We start from the raw sequence: 17,809 nt of genomic DNA, 5'->3' as shown, positions 1-17,809 counted from the left end.
CATTCCCACCAACAGTGCAAGAGGGTTCCCGTTTCTCCACATCCTCTCCAGCATCTATAGTCTCCTGATTTGTTCATTTTGGCCACTCTGACTGGTGTGAGGTGATACCTGAGTGTGGTTTTGATTTGTATTTCCCTGATAAGGAGCGACGCTGAACATCTTTTCATGTGCCTGTTGGCCATCCGGATGTCTTCTTTAGAGAAGTGTCTATTCATGTTTTCTGCCCATTTCTTCACTGGGTTATTTGCTTTTCGGGTGTGGAGTTTGGTGAGCTCTTTATAGATTTTGGATACTAGCCCTTTGTCCGATATGTCATTTGCAACTATCTTTTCCCATTCCGTTGGTTGCCTTTTAGTTTTGTTGGTTGTTTCCTTTGCTGTGCAGAAGCTTTTTATCTTCATAAGGTCCCAGTAATTCACTTTTGCTTTTAATTCCCTTGCCTTTGGGGATGTGTCGAGTAAGAGATTGCTACGGCTGAGGTCAGAGAGGTCTTTTCCTGCTTTCTCCTCTAAGGTTTTGATGGTTTCCTGTCTCACATTCAGGTCCTTGATCCATTTTGAGTTTATTTTTGTGAATGGTGTGAGAAAGTGGTCTAGTTTCAACCTTCTGCATGTTGCTGTCCAGTTCTCCCAGCACCATTTGTTAAAGAGACTGTCTTTTTTCCATTGGATGTTCTTTCCTGCTTTGTCAAAGATGAGTTGGCCATACGTTTGTGGGTCTAGTTCTGGGGTTTCTATTCTATTCCATTGGTCTATGTGTCTGTTTTTGTGCCAATACCATGCTGTCTTGATGATGACAGCTTTGTAGTAGAGGCTAAAGTCTGGGATTGTGATGCCTCCTGCTTTGGTCTTCTTCTTCAAAATTACTTTGGCTATTCGGGGCCTTTTGTGGTTCCATATGAATTTTAGGATTGCTTGTTCTAGTTTCGAGAAGAATGCTGGTGCAATTTTGATTGGGATTGCATTGAATGTGTAGATAGCTTTGGGTAGTATTGACATTTTGACAATATTTATTCTTCCAATCCATGAGCAGGGAATGTCTTTCCATTTCTTTAAATCTTCTTCAATTTCTTTCATAAGCTTTCTATAGTTTTCAGCATACAGATCCTTTACATCTTTGGTTAGATTTATTCCTAGGTATTTTATGCTTCTTGGTGCAATTGTGAATGGGATCAGTTTCTTTACTTGTCTTTCTGTTGCTTCATTGTTAGTGTATAAGAATGCAACTGATTTCTATGCATTGATTTTGTATCCTGCAACTTTGCTGAATTCATGTATCAGTTCTAGCAGACTTTTGGTGGAGTCTATCGGATTTTCCATGTATAATATCATGTTATCTGCAAAAAGCGAAAGCTTGACTTCATCTTTGCCAATTTTGATGCCTTTGATTTCCTTTTGTTGCCTGATTGCTAAAAAGATCTCTTTTAGAGGTGCCTGAGTGGCTCAGTTGGTTAAGTGTCCAACTCTTGATTTTGACTAAGGTCATGATCTCCTGGTTTGTGAGTTTGAGCTCCACATTGGGCTCTGCACTAGCAGTGCAGAGCCTGCTTGGGATTCTATTTCTCCCTCTCTCTCTCTGCCCCTGCCCACTCATGCTCTTTCTGTCCCTCAAAATAAATAACTTAAACATTAATAATAATAAAAATTTTTGAAAAAAGATCTCCTTTATTTAATTCTTGCTAAAGCCCCTCTTGTTAATGCCCCTCTTGCTAATGCTCTCTCCTCCCTCATGTAAACTTCTCTAAAGAGTATCTTACTCTTCTGTCTCCACTTCTTCACCTCTGGCTCTCCTGTTGCCTTTTGGCTTCTGCTTCCCATTACATAAATGGGTTTAGTAATGACATCAGTGACGTTAATTGCTAGATCCAAAAGGATACTTTTAGTCTCCATTTCCTTGACCCCTTTATAGTATTTGGCATTATTGATAATTTCTCTTTGAAACCATCCCATGACTCATTTTCTTTCAGTTTCCCCTTTTTTAAAAATCTCTTATAATTTCTTCTTTGCTTTTTCTTTCTGCCCTTTCCCTAAAATATTACTGTTTTTCAGGATTCTGTCTTTGACTCCTTTCCCTGTATATTTTCTCAGAAGGTCTCATTTACTCTCTTAAAATATTCTCTGTATATTGATGACTTCCCAGTCTTTCTGGCTCAAATCTCTGCAGAGGTCCAGACCCGTATGTTCAATTTTATACTGGGCATTTCCACTTGGATGAAAGCTGTTTGTACCATATGTCTGGTACTGAACTTGTTATCTTCTGCCTCAACTCTTGTTTTTTTTCCCCTATATTCTCTATGTTCGTTGGTGGCATCACCATCTGCCCAAGCCAACATTCTGTAGTCTTTCTAGATCTCCTTCTCTTCCCTTCACATACCACTCACCAAATTCTGTCACTTCTATGTACTTTGTAAACTTACTTCTTCTGCTCATCTCACTGTTCTATTTTATACCTTATTCATCTCTCATTCATTCCTCCAGTAGGTCTCCCTACCTCTGATTTTATTCTTACTCATCTTTTAGTGCAGAGCAATCTTTCTCCTTAGCAAAGTATTCAGTACTTAATCATAATTAGTTCCTGACTGATTCTTCAGACCCAACCATAAGTTCCCTTGTATATTCAGTCTTACCGAGCCATTTCTGCTCCTTCAATCATACCATGTGGCTTTATGTTTCTGTGTCACTGCCTGGAACATTCCTCCTTTCTTCTTTCTCTTCATAGCATAATTTATAACCTTTTTGGGCATATGTATTTGATAAAGCCTTCACTAATTTCCATAGGCATATGGGTATATCATGGAGAGTAAATCGGTTTATTCCCTTAATCACTTTGGTGTCATATATCTATTTATTCTACCACTGAACAACATACTACAGCAATAATTGATTTACTTGCTAGTTTTCTTGGTAAAGCTGTGTTCCTGAAAGTTAGAAATCATGTTTTATTCATCTTCATATACCTAGAATTGTGCTCAATATTGTTGAATTGAGTGCTTGGTTTTAGCTTTCAGTGTTTTTGAAAAAACACTGCAAATGTGTACATCCATTTTTCCAAATTCGTGCATGTAAGTGTGATTTCATGGTTGATAGTGATCTCTGTGATTTTGTGTGTGTTGTTTTCTAAATAATAATTAAATTCACCCCAACTTCCTATCCTTTTTAATATTGAGTTTCAGTAGTAATTCTTTCTGTTCTACATTTATTCATTTATTCTACATTTATTCCAGTAGGCACTGAAGTCACTCAGACTCCATTCTAGTACTCAATCATTTCTTTTTATATCAATATTGCCTAATCTTGGAGGAGGGGGGGAAGAAACCAAAAAATTAAAATTAATTAGGAAAAATCTATTCAATAGAAATACTTACGAAAACTTGACATTCTTATTTTGACATTTTTCTCTGTTTATTTTTGCTTTGTGTATATGCATTTTATAATCCCATATTGGTGTGGATACATGTATGAGTGTTAATCTCTTATATACATTGTGAAGCATAAGAGAAATGGAAGTATATCCAAGTAAGTGTCCAGTGTTAATTATTTCAGTTTAAAGCAAATTTTTTAAAATTATAGCATGATTTTATGTCTTCAGATTGAGCTAAGAGAACGAGAGATAGAACGACTATCAGTTGCATTGGACAGTGGCCGTTCCCCTGATGTCCTCTCTCTGGAGACTAGAAACAAAACCAATGAAAAGCTTATTGCTCATTTAAATGTTCAGGTAATGACATTTATAATTATTTCACCAAGTATATACAATCGTTAAGTGTTTGTAACAGTTCATTGATTTGTAAAAGTAACAGAGTTGTTTACCAGTTATATAGTGGGAAAAATTTGATAGAGCCAAACTATCCAGAAATAGGATGCAACTATTGAAAAATCATGTTTTAAAAAGATAGTTAATGAGGCAGAAAGATATATACACTATAATGTTAAATATTTAAAAGGAGAATAGGGGTACCTGAGTGGCTCAGTTGGTTAAGCATCTGACTCTTGATTTCAGCTCAGGTCATGATCTCATGGTTCGTAAGTTTGAACCTGCTTGGGATTCTTTATCTCTCCCTCTCTCTCTGCCCTTCCCCAACTAGCACACTCTCTCGTTCTCTCAAAATAAATAAACATTAAAAAAAAATTAGAGGAGGAGAATAAACCGTAGACACAATGGGATCTTCAGTTTGCTTTTTAAAAATGTGCGTATGAACTTAGAGAAAACACTGGAAGAGAATACACTAAAATATACGAACAGCTTATCTTTGTGTGATGAGATATTTTTTTATTTTCTTTGTTTTCGAAGTTTTTGTATTTCTTTTATAATATCAAAAAGATTTGTAGAAAGAAATCCAAAAAATTAAACATGTAATTGATTCCCTTGCCATGTGTCTGACCTAGGAGTAAAAGAACAGGAGAGTTCCATAAAGCATGTTACATCACCTTTAGAAATTTAGACATGTCATTGCTGACTGGACCAGAACCAGAATAGTAAGTCATGAATATCAATAGTAGCCCTAGAGCAGTGCTGTCCAATACAAATATGATATGAGCCACATATATAATTTAAAATTTTCTGGGAGCGCCTGGGTGGCTCAGTTGGTTTAAGCATCCAGCTTCAGCTCAGGTCATGATCTCATGGTCCGTGGGTTCGAATCCTATGTCAGGCTCTGTGCTGACAGCTCAGAGCCTGGAGTCTGCTTCGGATTCTGGGTCTCCCTCTCTCTCTGCCCCTCCTCTGCTTGCATTCTGTCTGTGTGTCTCTCAAAAATAAACATTAAAAAAATTTTTTTTAATTTTCTAGTAACCAGATTAAAATAAAATAAAAAAGAAACAGATGAAATTAATTTTAATAATGTATTTACCTCAGTATATCCAAAATATAATTGCAGTGTGTAATTGTTGTAAAATGTTGATGTTGACATATTTTCCTTTTTTTCTTTTTTGTACCAAGTCTTTGAAATCTTGCATATGTTTTACATTTATAGCACACCTCAGTTTGGACTAGCTCTACAGTATGCACATATGGGTGCTGGTGGCTACTATATTGGACAGCACAGTCCAGAGTGATATTATCATTGTAGTGATATTCTTGTCATAATGGTAGAACTCTCTGTTGGGAAGAAGTTCACACAAATTTTTTACTTTTCCTTCCATGCTTAAAAGTTGAATGCCAATGGCTATATATTTTTGTTAAACCACACATTGTCAGTTTTGTGAATCAACAGTGTAAGATTGCAAATGTAAAATACCTCTGGTTTAATTTTCAGTATTTTAAAAAATAGAGTATTTTGAAGTATTTTGAAAGTTGAGTATTTAGGATAATTTTCCAATTCATATACCTGTTAATTACAAATTCAACTTAGGTTGACTTTCTTCAGCAAGCTAATAAAGACCTGGAGAAGCATATACAGGAGCTTATGGAAACCAAGGAAACCGTAACTACTGAAGTTGTTAATTTAAGTAACAAAAATGAAAAACTCTGCCAAGAATTAACCGAAATAGACCAGTTAGCACAGCAGTTGGAAAGACATAAAGAAGAAGTGCTTGAGACTGCTGATAAAGAACTTGGGGAAGCAAAGGTATGTCTAGGTTGTGGGAGCGTTTCTTAATTCTTCCAGAACATAGTGAGCTTAAGCCCTTTGATACCTGATTGGGTCTTTTGGTTTGGTTGTTTTGTAATTCAGGTTTTTCTGCTGTCTAAATTTGGGTGTGTTTCTGAAACATGCTTTTTCTCAGGCTAGCTCTCTCCAGACTTTGTCCTTTTTTCCTTCAAGATTTTCATCTCTGTTCTTTTATCTCTGTTGTGAGTGAGCTTTGGAAGTTTGTCCTCTATGTCATTTTGTGCTCATGAACCCTTTAAAAGTATTTTTTGAACAGTGTATATCCTTGCACATTTTAAGTTGGTAGCTAACATTTTTCATCTTTAAGTTTAAATAAATACGAAAGGGGGCAGCTGGCTGGTGCAGTGGAAGAGCATGCAACTCTTGATCTCAGGGTTGTGAGTTCAAGCCCCACATTGGGTGTAGAGATTACTTAAAAATAAAATCTTTAAAAATAGTAATTAATAAACAGATTAAATAGATACAAAGGATGTAATTTCCAACCTACCGATCTCTTAAAACTGTTACATTGTTCTTTTAAATATAGCTAGTAGAATCTAAATGACCCTTTCTTCTTGAAATCTCCAGTTTTATCCTCTTTTAACATATTTATGCTTGAATATCTTTTCGTGATCACCCTATCAAACATCTCTGTAATAAAAAAATACATGAATTGAAATATTTTATTTTATTTATTGACATTTTTTATTTTTAAAAGTGTCCTTTGACTACAAGGTTCAAAGTGTTAACATTTTCCTCCGAATGGTGCTATCATTATAATTATCAGTAATCAATGGATCAGAGTGACAAATACAAACAAATGTTGATAAATACATACTAAATCAAAAAGTAAAATTTTATTGGAAATACATGTCTTAATAAGATATGTCTTATTAATACATATCTTAATAAATATGTATCTTTTATAAATTTCAGATTATCTTTTTTTTTAATTTTTTTTTCTTAACATTTATTTATTTTTGAGACAGAGAGAGACAGAGCATGAATGGGGGAGGGGCAGAGAGAGAGGGAGACACAGAATCTGAAGCAGGCTCCAGGCTCTGAGCCATCAGCCCAGAGCCCGACGCGGGGCTCGAACTCACGGACCGCGAGATCGTGACCCAGGCTGAAGTCGGACGCTTAACCGACTGAGCCACCCAGGCGCCCCTCAGATTATCTTTTTGCCTGATGCTTCAAAAGTTTTTCATATTTTGAGACAGTGTGATATTAGATGCATCCTTTTGCTTTAAAAAGTGGGAGAGAGGGTGCCTGGGTGGTTCAGTCACTTAAGTGTCCAACTGTTTGGTTTTGGCTCGGGTCATGATCTCACAGTTTGTGAGTTCGAGCCCTGCATTGGGCTCTGTGCTGGCAATGTGGAGCCTGCTTAGGGTTCTCTCTCTCGCTCTCTCGCTCTCTCTGCCCTTCCCACTTGTGCATATGCATGTAAGTTCTCTATCTCTCAAAATAAATAAATAAAATTTTAAAAAATAGTGGGAGAAAAACAGTTGAGAGGAAAAAGTGGGAGAGGAGAACTCATGAGATACCTAGATCACATGCAGGTTGTCAGGTAGATAATTCTTGAAAAGGATTGTATATCCAGATATGGATACACTAAAACTACATGTATACAGTAGTTTTACATAATACTTGGGAAGTCTTCATGTTACCTCAGGAATGGGTATATAATCTAGTTTGAGGACCAGTACGCTACATCACTGAGTCGATTTTATGCAGTGTCATATCCACTAATTAGTACATTAAAAGGAACATACTTCAACATAATGAAGGCCATATATGAAAAGCCCACAGTTCATGTCATACCCTGTGGTGAAGATTGGAAGCTTTTCCTCTAGGATCAGGAACAATGCAAGGATGCCTATTCTCACCAGTTCTGTTCAACGTGGTACTAGCCAAAGCAGTTAGGTAAGAGAAAGAAAAGGCATCCAAATTGGAAAGAAAGAAATAAAATTATGTTTCTGTGTGACATGATCTTATATGTAGAAAATCCTAAAGATTTCACAAAAACTTGAACTAATAAATTCAACAAAGTTGCAGGATACAAAACGCACAAAAATCAGGTATGTTTTGATATGCCAATAATTAAAATCCAAAAGGAAATTAATAAAATAATCTCATTTGCCATATCATCAGAAAGAATAAAATACTTAGGAATAAACTTACCTGAGAAAGTAAAAAACATTGCTGAAAAGAATCAAAGAAGACAGAAATAAATGGAAAGACATCCTATGTTCATGGATTGGAGGACTTAGTACCCAAAGCAATCTACAGATTCAGTACAATCCCTATCCAAATCCCAATGGCATTTTTTTTTTTATGGAAACAGAAAAAGATTATAAAATTATAAAATCTCAAGGGACCCAGAATTTCCAAAAGAGTCTTGAAAATGAAGAATATAGGGGCTCCTGTCTGGCCCAGTTGGAAGAGCCCGTGACTCTTGATCTCCAGATCATGAGTTTGAGCCCCACATTGAGTATAGAAATTACTAAAAGAAAATAAACTTAGAAAATGAAGAATATAGTGCAGTTTTAATTTTGTTTTTGTGATTCATGTTTCATTGCAACAGTCCTGTATCTCATTCCTCTCTTTCTTCCTCCTTTTGCATCTTCTATGCTCATGCACACAACATACTGAATATAGCTTCTCAGGTCCCATTGGCATTGGTCAGGAATGATAGCTTGGCTCACAAAAGATTCCTTTTGGGTCAAAATATTTTAACATTGGCATTCAGTGCTCTCGCTCTCCTTGGTAGTTGCAGGTGGAAAGATAGGAAAATTAGGAAATGATGGTGCCATAAAAGAACCCAAAAATTATGGTTCAAGGAAGACCCTACAAGCATGTAGGCAAAATATTTTTTAAGTGGTCGTCTTGTTTTAGACGTTATAAATAGCTCCCTGTAAGCATTCAGGATACCAAGAAATTAAAGAGAAGCCTGAACGTTGTCTCCTCTTCACAGAAATTGAGGCTTAAAACGGCTAGAGCCTCGGGGCGCCTGAGTGGCTCAGTCAGTTAAACGTCCGACTTCGTCTCAGGTCATGATCTCAGTTTGGTTCATGGGTTCGAGTCCTGCATCAGGCTCTGTGCTGACAGCTCAGAGTCTGGAGCCTGCTTCGGATTCTCTGTCTCCCTCTCTCTCTGCCCCTCCCCTGCTCACCCTCTCTCTGTCTCTCAAAAATAAATAAACGTTAAAAAAATGGAAAAAAAAAAAGTAAAACAGCTAAAGCCTCTGGGCACATGGAGTGGTTCAGTCGGTTAAGCCTCTGACTCTTGATTTTGGCTCAAGTGATGATCTCATGATTAGTGAGATAAAAGCCCTGTGTCAGACAATGTGCTGTGCTGACAGCGTGGAGTCAGCTTGGAATTCTCTCTCTCTCTCTCTCTCTCTCTCTCTCTCTCTCTCAAAATAAATAAACTTTAAAACAAAACAACAACAAACAGCTAAATCTCCCTGGTGAGAAGGATGACTACTTGAAAAATGACGGTCTTATTTGCAGTGTGACTTAGTGATAAGTATTCTTTTTTAAAAAAAAATTTTTTTTCAACGTTTATTTATTTTTGGGACAGAGAGAGACAGAGCATGAATGGGGGAGGGGCAGAGAGAGAGGGAGACACAGAATCGGAAACAGGCTCCAGGCTCTGAGCCATCAGCCCAGAGCGTGACTCGGGGCTCGAACTCACGGACCGCGAGATTGTGACCTGGCTGAAGTCGGACGCCTAACCGACTGCGCCACCCAGGTGCCCCTTAGTGATAAGTATTCTTGACTTTCAGGTCTGTACTTAGTAAGTTTTTTATTCCTAGAAAGAGATTAAAAGAAAGCTTTCTGAAATGCGGGATCTTGAAGAAACAATGGCAAAACTTCAACTGGTAAGTAGTTATGTTGAATTGCCAGAACTTTTGGTAATAAAATTTGTGTGCTTTATATTGCATATATTTTTTAATTGAGATGTAATTTACACATTCAGTCTAGTAACAACATTTTCATCACTCCAATAAGAAATGTCATACCCATTAGCAGTCACTCCCATTTTCCTCTGTTCAGCCTCTGGTAACTACGAATCTACCACTATTTCTATAGATTTGCCTATTCTGGACAGTTTATATAAGTGGAATCATACAATATATGGCCATTTGTGTTTGGCTTCCTTCATTTAGCACAGTGGTTTCAAGGTTCATGCTTGTAGCAAGTACTTCCTTTTTATGGCTGAGTCATATTCTTTTGAATGGATATATTTAATTCTGTTTATATTTTTGTAATTCTTTAATTTCATATATAGTAGATTAGAAGTTAAATTCAAATTTGGAAAACCTGTTAGGAATACTCTTAACTACTTCAGGACTTGTCAGTTTAGTAATATTAAGACTAGAAATTGATAATTACTTTAAACATTGTTGACTTTTATTAAAGTACTCAGTCTTGGGGTGCCTGGCTGGCTCAGTCATTGGAGCATGCGACTCTTGATTGTGGGGCTATGAGTTTGAGCCCTGGTTTGGGTGCAGAGATTACTTAAAAATAAAATTTTATTTTTTTTTTTAATTTTTTTTTTCAACGTTTATTTGTGGGACAGAGAGAAACAGAGCATGAACGGGGGAGGGGCAGAGAGAGAGGGAGACACAGAATCGGAAACAGGCTCCAGGCTCCGAGCCATCAGCCCAGAGCCCGACGCGGGGCTGGAACTCACGGACCGTGAGATCGTGACCTGGCTGAAGTCGGACGCTTAACCGACTGCGCCACCCAGGCGCCCCAAAAATAAAATTTTGAACAAAAACACTCAGTCCTCTTTTAAAAAGCTTTGTTTAGTATTATAAACCATTTTCCTAGATATTATTTGTTCTGATAGTCTTCAAATGAAAAAAGTAGTAATCATCCCAGCATAAACCCAGAAATAGCATAAAGTTCTGTAGTCCAGAACTGACAGAATGTCTTGCTTACAGGTGGAAGGTCCTGGGTGGTCACCCAAAAGATGATTGGGGATTTTTTTAAATAGCCATTAAATGGGATGAGTTTCTGCTAAGATTAGAAACTGAGACTAATGCAAGTTTTTTCATTCTATATACTGTTTTATATGTGTGTGTGTGTGTGTGTGTGTGTGTATATATATATATATATATATACACATACATGTGTATATGTGTGTATATATGTGTGTATATATACATATACACACATATATACACATATATACACACACACGTATATATACATACAGACACATATTTCTCATATATACAGTGTAGCAGCAATGTTCTGGTGGCTTAAATTAGAAAATGAAACTCCCCTCCCACCCCACCCCCCATGGAGCCATTGTGATATGCTGGCACATTGTAGGTGCTTGAATACTTGTTGATTTTTATGTGCTCACTGTGAATCGCAGTGGCTTCCTTTTTATTCAACTACAGGTATTTAAGTCAATACTGAATAATTGAATTAACTAAACCTGCTAGATGTTGTCTACTCTTGAATCTCAAAGATACTGTGAAATTCTCCCATGAAGCCTTAAACAGAAAGTGGATGTTTTGGTGATTTTTTACTAACAGTGTCATGCAGAGATTTTTGCTTTTGTTCACTACTGTTGTATATACACTATAAACAGTCAAATGTGATTCATAATGCTTGTCTGAGAATTCTGACCAAGTTTCAGTAGTATTGGCTGACAGTAAGATGCTGTAGTTATTTTCTGACCTTTTTTATTTTTTCCATTAGTGCTATATTATATATTTTTAAGGTAAATACTAATGAAATTAATAGCTAACATTTATTAAGCATTTTCCATGTGCTAGACACTGTGCAGAGTGCTTCATAGCCTTAGTTCCATCCTCACAAGTGAATCTTTGGTGTCCAAGTACTGATCTTATCCCCACTGTGCAGATGAGGCAAAGAGAATGACCAGCATAGTTACTGAGACATATGATAGTTTTAGAACACTGTGACTTTGTTCTGCCTTCCTTTAAAAATAAAGTTTTAACACTTTTTATTCATTTTAAAAAGTAGGACAGTATGCTGAGCAAATGAAAACAAAATTTAATAACTCTCAGAAAGGAGCACTATTGACATTTGGGTTTTATGATCCTTTTAGCTACAATTGACAATTAACTCTAGTTGAAACCGTAGACTTGACTAACTGAAAATGTGTGTCTGTGTGTATGTCAGTTACTCTTAATTTAAGGTACTACTAAATATTTATTTTAAGTGCTATGATATTTTATAAGGTTGTTAGAAATCTTAATTATAGTATTAAATTTTGCAGGAATTAAACTTATGCCATAAAGAAAAGGAGAGACTGAGTGATGAACTCCTTATAAAATCAGACCTGGAAACTGTTGTACATCAGCTTGAACAAGAAAAGCAAAGACTTAACAAAAAAATGGAAAGTTTTGCAGTTACAGGTAAAATATAAAATGTTAATAACTTAAAAAGTGATTGTGATTTCCTCCTGAGGCATTATTTTTTCTTAGTAGATTATCTTTCTTTCATTCATTCAATGAATATTTGTGGAGTGCTTGTTATATACCAGAAACCATACTAAGTGCTGTAAATACAGTGAAAAATCTCTGTCCCTCAACAACCTTACAGGATTCTTTTATATTTTTGACTAGTTGGCACAAGGAACCCTGCTTGAATATTTTCCAGTAGAAGTATGTCCTTCTTTGAGGCAGATTATAGAATTAATTAAGACTAAGAGGAAAACTTCTGAAATAGTGAAAAATTGAAGGGCAGAATCTTTATAAGGAAATATACTTGTATCACTTGAAAGAACACATTCATTCTCTTTCTCTCTCTCTCTCTCAGTAGGGTAACAGCACTAAATGAGTTGGTTTAGGAAACACCTAAGAATTCATCCACTCACCCATTCATTCAAAATGTTTATGAGCTTGTTGTGTGCCAGGCTGTTTCAGGTACTGGGTATATGATCGTAGTGAACAAAATATACAAGGTTCCTGCTCTTGTGGAGCCTTTGTTAGTAGCACATAAATGAAAAAGCCAGTTTGAGATGATAAGGGGTAATAAAATAGGGGGAGATATGCTAGAAATTGACTGGCCCAAGGTCTCAGAGACAAGACACCAGCCAGATGAAAATTGGGGGCAGAGTTTCCCAGGCAGAAGGAATGGCAAGAGCAGAAGCCTGATGCCCTCAAACTCCATGTGTCTTGGAAAGTAAAAGAAAGCCAGTGTGCTATATTAAGAAGAGGCTATATCCTAGGCTCTTTAGCATCCAAGTGGATAATCTATTTGACCCCTTCTCTCCTTACTGGCTGTAAGCCTTGAGCACATTACTTAACCTCTCTATGCCTTAGTTTCCCTGTCTATGGTGTTAATAATGGTACCTACCCAAAAGATTGTTGTGAGGATTAAATGGGTTAATACATTAAAGTGCTTAGATCTATATACAGAAGTTTGCAGTTTACTTCCTTTCATAGCTAGCCATGACCTGTCATTTCAGTGTGATCTTTCGAATACATGAAACCCCCTATTTCTCTGTTGTGAATGCACCCTCCCTGCCAAAAATCCAGGCACAAATCAACCAAAATATTTACCCTTTACACATTTACACGTGAACAGTTAACCACTGCATGTGTATGCACCAGACGCATCAATAGCACTGTAAATTAGATGGTCCTGAATCTCAGCTGCGCACTCAATGATGTATGGAAATCTTACTCTGTATTTCTTACCACTTGATTTCCTACTCTCTGCAGAGAACATTTCAAATGTTTTCCATTCTCAATAAGGCTGTGACTCTCATTCCACTTCCCATTTTGAGTAGGCAATCTTCAGGTTCCCTAAGAGAATGGAAGCCATCAGGGAAGCCTTCTGTCAGTTTTCTGTCCCCAGATCTTAAACTGTCTGTCATTATCTTCCCTCATGTTACTGTGGAAGTATGTCCCTCTTAGGAAAGGCCACTGCCTCCGTCTGTTCTCTGGATCTCTAATTTTAAAACTTTGCATATTAATAGTCTCCTTTCCATAATTTTAGTCTGTTCTGTTTTTGTCCATTGGCATTTAAACATGCTCACCCTGATATGTCTCCTGAGGCAATCGAAGCAAAAGAAAAAATAAACTATTGGGATTACATCAAAATAAAAAGCTTCTGCATAGCAGAGGAAACAGTCAACAAAACTAAAAGGCAACCTGTGGAATAGAAGATATTTGCAAATGACATATCTGATAGAGTTAGTATTCAGAATATATTAAGAATTGACAAAACTCAACACCCAAAAACCAAATAATCCAGTTAAAAAGTGGGTAGAAGACAGGAATAGACATTTTTCCAAAGAAGACATACAGATGGCAGACAGACACATGAAAAGATGCTCATCAGGAGTGCCTGGGTGGCTCAGTCGGTTAAGTGTCTGTCTGACTTTGGCTCAGGACATGATCTCATGGTTCATGGGTTTGAGCTCCACATCAGGCTCTGCACTGACATTGTGGAGCCTGCTTGGGATTCTCTCTCTCTCTTATCTCTGTCCCTCCCCCATGTGCATGCACTCTTCTCTCTGTCTCTTTCTCTCAAATAAACTTTTAAAAAAAGAAAAAAGATGCTCATCATCACTTACCATCAAGAAAATGCAAATCAAAACTACAATGAGATATCATCTCACACCTGTCAGAATAGCTGAAATCAACAACACAAGAAACAATGGGGCCTGGTGAGGATGTGGAGAAAGGGGAATCTTCTTGCACTGTTGGTGGGAATGCAAACTGGTACAGCCACTGGAAAATAGTATGGAGTTTCCTCAACGGTTAAAAATAGAACTACCTTATAATCCAGCAATCACACTACTAAGTATTTACCCAGAGAATACACAAATACTCAAAGGGATACATGTACCCCGATGTTTATAGCAGCATTACTATAATAACCAAATTATGGACAGAACCCAAATGTCCATCGACTGGTGAATGGATGAAGACGAGGTGGTATATCTATACAATGGAATATTAGCCATAAAAAAGAATGAAATCTTGCTGTTTACAACAACATGGGTGGAGCTAGAGAGTATTAAGTGAAATAAGTCAGAAAAACAAATACCATATGATTTCATTCATATGTGGAATTTAAGAAATAAAACAAATGAGCAAAGGGAAAAAGGCAAACCAAGAAACACACTCTTGGGGCGCCTGAGTGGCTCAGTCAGAAGAGCATGCAACTCTTGATCTTGAGGTTGTGAGTTCAGTTGCCATGTTGGGTGTAGAGATTACTTAAAAGTAAAATCTTTAAAGAAAGAAAAAAGAAACAAACTGATGGTTACCAGAGAGGAGGTGGGTTGGAGAATGGGTGAAATAGGTGATGACGATTGAGTGCACGTGTCATGACGAGCACCAGGTGATATACAAAGATTAATGATTTTTAGTAGCTTGTATTCTAAAACTTATTCAAATAATTTATTTGGCTAATTGTACAATTTATATCCAACACTGTTTTAATATTTAACTACTTGAACTTACAGAAAGAGAACTTACTCTGGAAGTTGAAAGGATGAGGCTAGAACACGGAATAAAACGTCGAGACAAGTCACCCTCTCGTTTAGATACGTTTCTGAAAGGTATAGAAGAAGAACGAGATTTTTATAAGAAAGAGCTGGAAAGACTCCAACATATAATACAGCGAAGATCTTGTTCTACAAATTATTCTACACGTGAAAAAATTCCAATATTTAAGACACTAGAAAAGGTAATACCTCTTTTTAAAGATGATTAATAGGCAAGAGTGAATTTTTATGAGCCAGCTTTTCTGGTGTTATTATTGTATTAAATATAACTTTATTCACACTTGCTTTTTAAAAGTTTTTCTTAATTTTGATTCTTATTTTCTTACATGACCTATATCCTGTAGGGACACTGCATTTATTAGGAAAACAAAGTATAATGTACTGATTTTTGGAAATTAAGAAAGATTGAATAGTTCATTAGGGGTGTAGGGTAAGTGCATGGACATCTGGACTTCCAGAAACTGGAACCAGTAATTCATGCTACTGGACATTTCCTTTCCTTCTATCCTTTACTCTTGTTATCAGCTTCATTTTCTTTCTCAAAGCAAAGTGGCTTTGTCCACATGGCAGACAACATGGCTTCATACTGTTCCCAGCCTTGGACCAGTCAGGAAGGTGGGTCACATTGTACACACCAGACATCTTCCATGTTAACCATGTAGCAGGACAAGGTAGAGGGTGGGAATAAGTGTGGGGCAGATCATCCCATTTGTCTACTACAACCACATTTACAAGTTGCTAGTCTAAAACTAGGTAAAGTTAACCATGTTTCATGAGAGGTTAAAATTGCGTATCTCTCTTTTAGGTCTCAGTTATTTTCAGTGTTTCATGAGTATAATTTGAATCCTTCATTTTTTTTTTTTTTTTTTTTAAGCTTTAGAGCTATAGGAGTCCTGGAGGCTTATGATTCTAACATTATTTACACACTAGATAAAATTAGGGGAAGTTGGGATTAAAGTTAAAACTCAAAACATTTCACTTCAAATGTTTAAAAATATCAAGTCACTGTGACATATACATGAAGATAATAGGTTAAAAAAATTCAGACTTGGCTGAATTTACTTGTTTCATCATCTTTTTCTTGAAGATCCTGTGTCTGTTGTTGAATGGTTTTGGGTTGTTTTATGATTAGACTCTGTTTTTTAACCTTATTGGCTAATGGCTGAATTTGATTTACTGGTGTCAGTAGAAACACTATTCTATGTTATCTGGTACAAGTAGAGGGAACTGGTGGGAAAACACTGTAAGTTAATTTATGTGTTTACTGAGTTGCTTTTTAAGCCCCATATATACTTAGGACTCAGAAAAAATAAATCACTGAATTGATCACCTTCATTATGTAGGAGAATCTTCCTGCAAAATGGTTGATTAGTTTAATCAAGCATTTATTAAATAAAACTGAGTAGGAAAATATCTGAAGGCTTTTAACATAATTATTTGATTTAATTAACTCCTTGATAGGGATTCACAATTGAAAAACAAGAGATACTGGTTTAGGAGAGACTTTTATCCCCTTCAACTTATTTTCTTAAAATATTCTAGTGTTAACTGACTCAGATAAAGAATTCATTTTCTAAAGTAGAGTATTCAGAGCATTTTGGAATTCTAATAATAAGTTGCAAGAATGGTAGGGAATTGTGGGTGTGTATGTGAGTAAAATGGGAGGAGGATAAAACAGTTGTGATGCACAGTTCTGTGCATCTGCACCTCAACTTGTGTATTTTCAACATGTTTAGAAACTACATGGCAAACAACAAAGACCTCACTAAAGCTGGATTTGGTACAAGCTTTGAGTTTTCAACTCCTTTATGGCTCACTGTTAGGCACAGTTTCTTGGGATTGCAGTAACTTGGGAAAAAATTGCTATTTTTAATATCAGTGATCTTTGTCAAAAATACGCCTGTTGATTCTCTGCTGTCTGCAGGGTGGGCACTGCCTCCTCTCACCTTGTACTCACTATGGTTCCAATTGTGAGTTTTGAGTATATTGGTAGTGGAAAGGGCTTTAGAGTTGGAGGCCTGATAGAAGTTACAACTCTACAGACTGTCTTTATGACCTTGGATAAGTTCCCTCACTTCATGGAACCCCTGTTTCCTCATTTACAAAGTGGGGAAGTACATCAAGTCTAGATACAAAGTTCGGTTCAGTTGAGCAGACACATACTGAGTGCCAGCTATGAATTAAACACTGGACATGAGATAAAGAAGACATAGTTCCTATGCTCGTAGCATTTAGTATTTTGCATGTGTGTGTATGAGCTTGTGTATGTGTGTGTTAGGAATGATGGAGTGGTATAAGGGCATTATTAACATTTATGAACACAAATATAAATACCTGCATATTTATGTCCATACAGGATATACTTAGAAAAGAGCTAGAGGGGCGCCTGGGTGGCGCATTCGGTTAAGCGTCCGACTTCAGCCAGGTCACGATCTCGCGGTCCGCGAGTTCGAGCCCCGCGTCGGGCTCTGGGCTGATGGCTCAGAGCCTGGAACCTGTTTCCGATTCTGTGTCTCCCTCTCTCTCTGTCCCTCCCCTGCTCATGCTCTGTCTCTCTCTGTCCCAAAAATAAATAAACGTTGAAAAAAAATTAAAAAAAAAAAAGAAAAAGAAAAGAGCTAGAGTTCCTGCTTAAGAAGGCCAGTCAAATGAGTGGATAAAGATGTATACACACACACACACACACACACACACACACACACACACACACACACA

The 17,809-nt window shown here is 36.8% G+C and overlaps 1 protein-coding gene across 3 annotated transcripts in view; it reads left to right on the top strand.

Moving 5' to 3' along the window:
* Window positions 1-17,809, top strand: part of CEP135 (centrosomal protein 135) — an 85,295-nt gene that overhangs the window by 26,884 nt on the left and 40,602 nt on the right. For 2 of the 3 annotated variants that reach the window (XM_040483028.1, XM_040483038.1), the window contains exons 1-5: window positions 3,556-3,717; window positions 5,351-5,566; window positions 9,405-9,470; window positions 11,852-11,990; window positions 15,053-15,276. In XM_040483028.1, coding sequence (XP_040338962.1) covers window positions 3,571-3,717; window positions 5,351-5,566; window positions 9,405-9,470; window positions 11,852-11,990; window positions 15,053-15,276 — 792 coding nt within the window. In that variant the 5' untranslated portion in view covers window positions 3,556-3,570. Of the gene's footprint in view, window positions 1-3,555; window positions 3,718-5,350; window positions 5,567-9,404; window positions 9,471-11,851; window positions 11,991-15,052; window positions 15,277-17,809 lie in introns of those variants that run through there. The other variant, XM_040483046.1, reaches the window with a different exon arrangement.

This window comes from Herpailurus yagouaroundi, unplaced genomic scaffold (assembly GCF_014898765.1).
Source record: "Herpailurus yagouaroundi ecotype Mexico unplaced genomic scaffold, PumYag 28, whole genome shotgun sequence".
In the NCBI taxonomy this organism is placed as follows: domain Eukaryota; kingdom Metazoa; phylum Chordata; class Mammalia; order Carnivora; family Felidae; genus Herpailurus; species Herpailurus yagouaroundi.
Note: the sequence above shows the minus strand (reverse complement) of the source record. Positions and strands in the feature narration are given on the sequence as shown.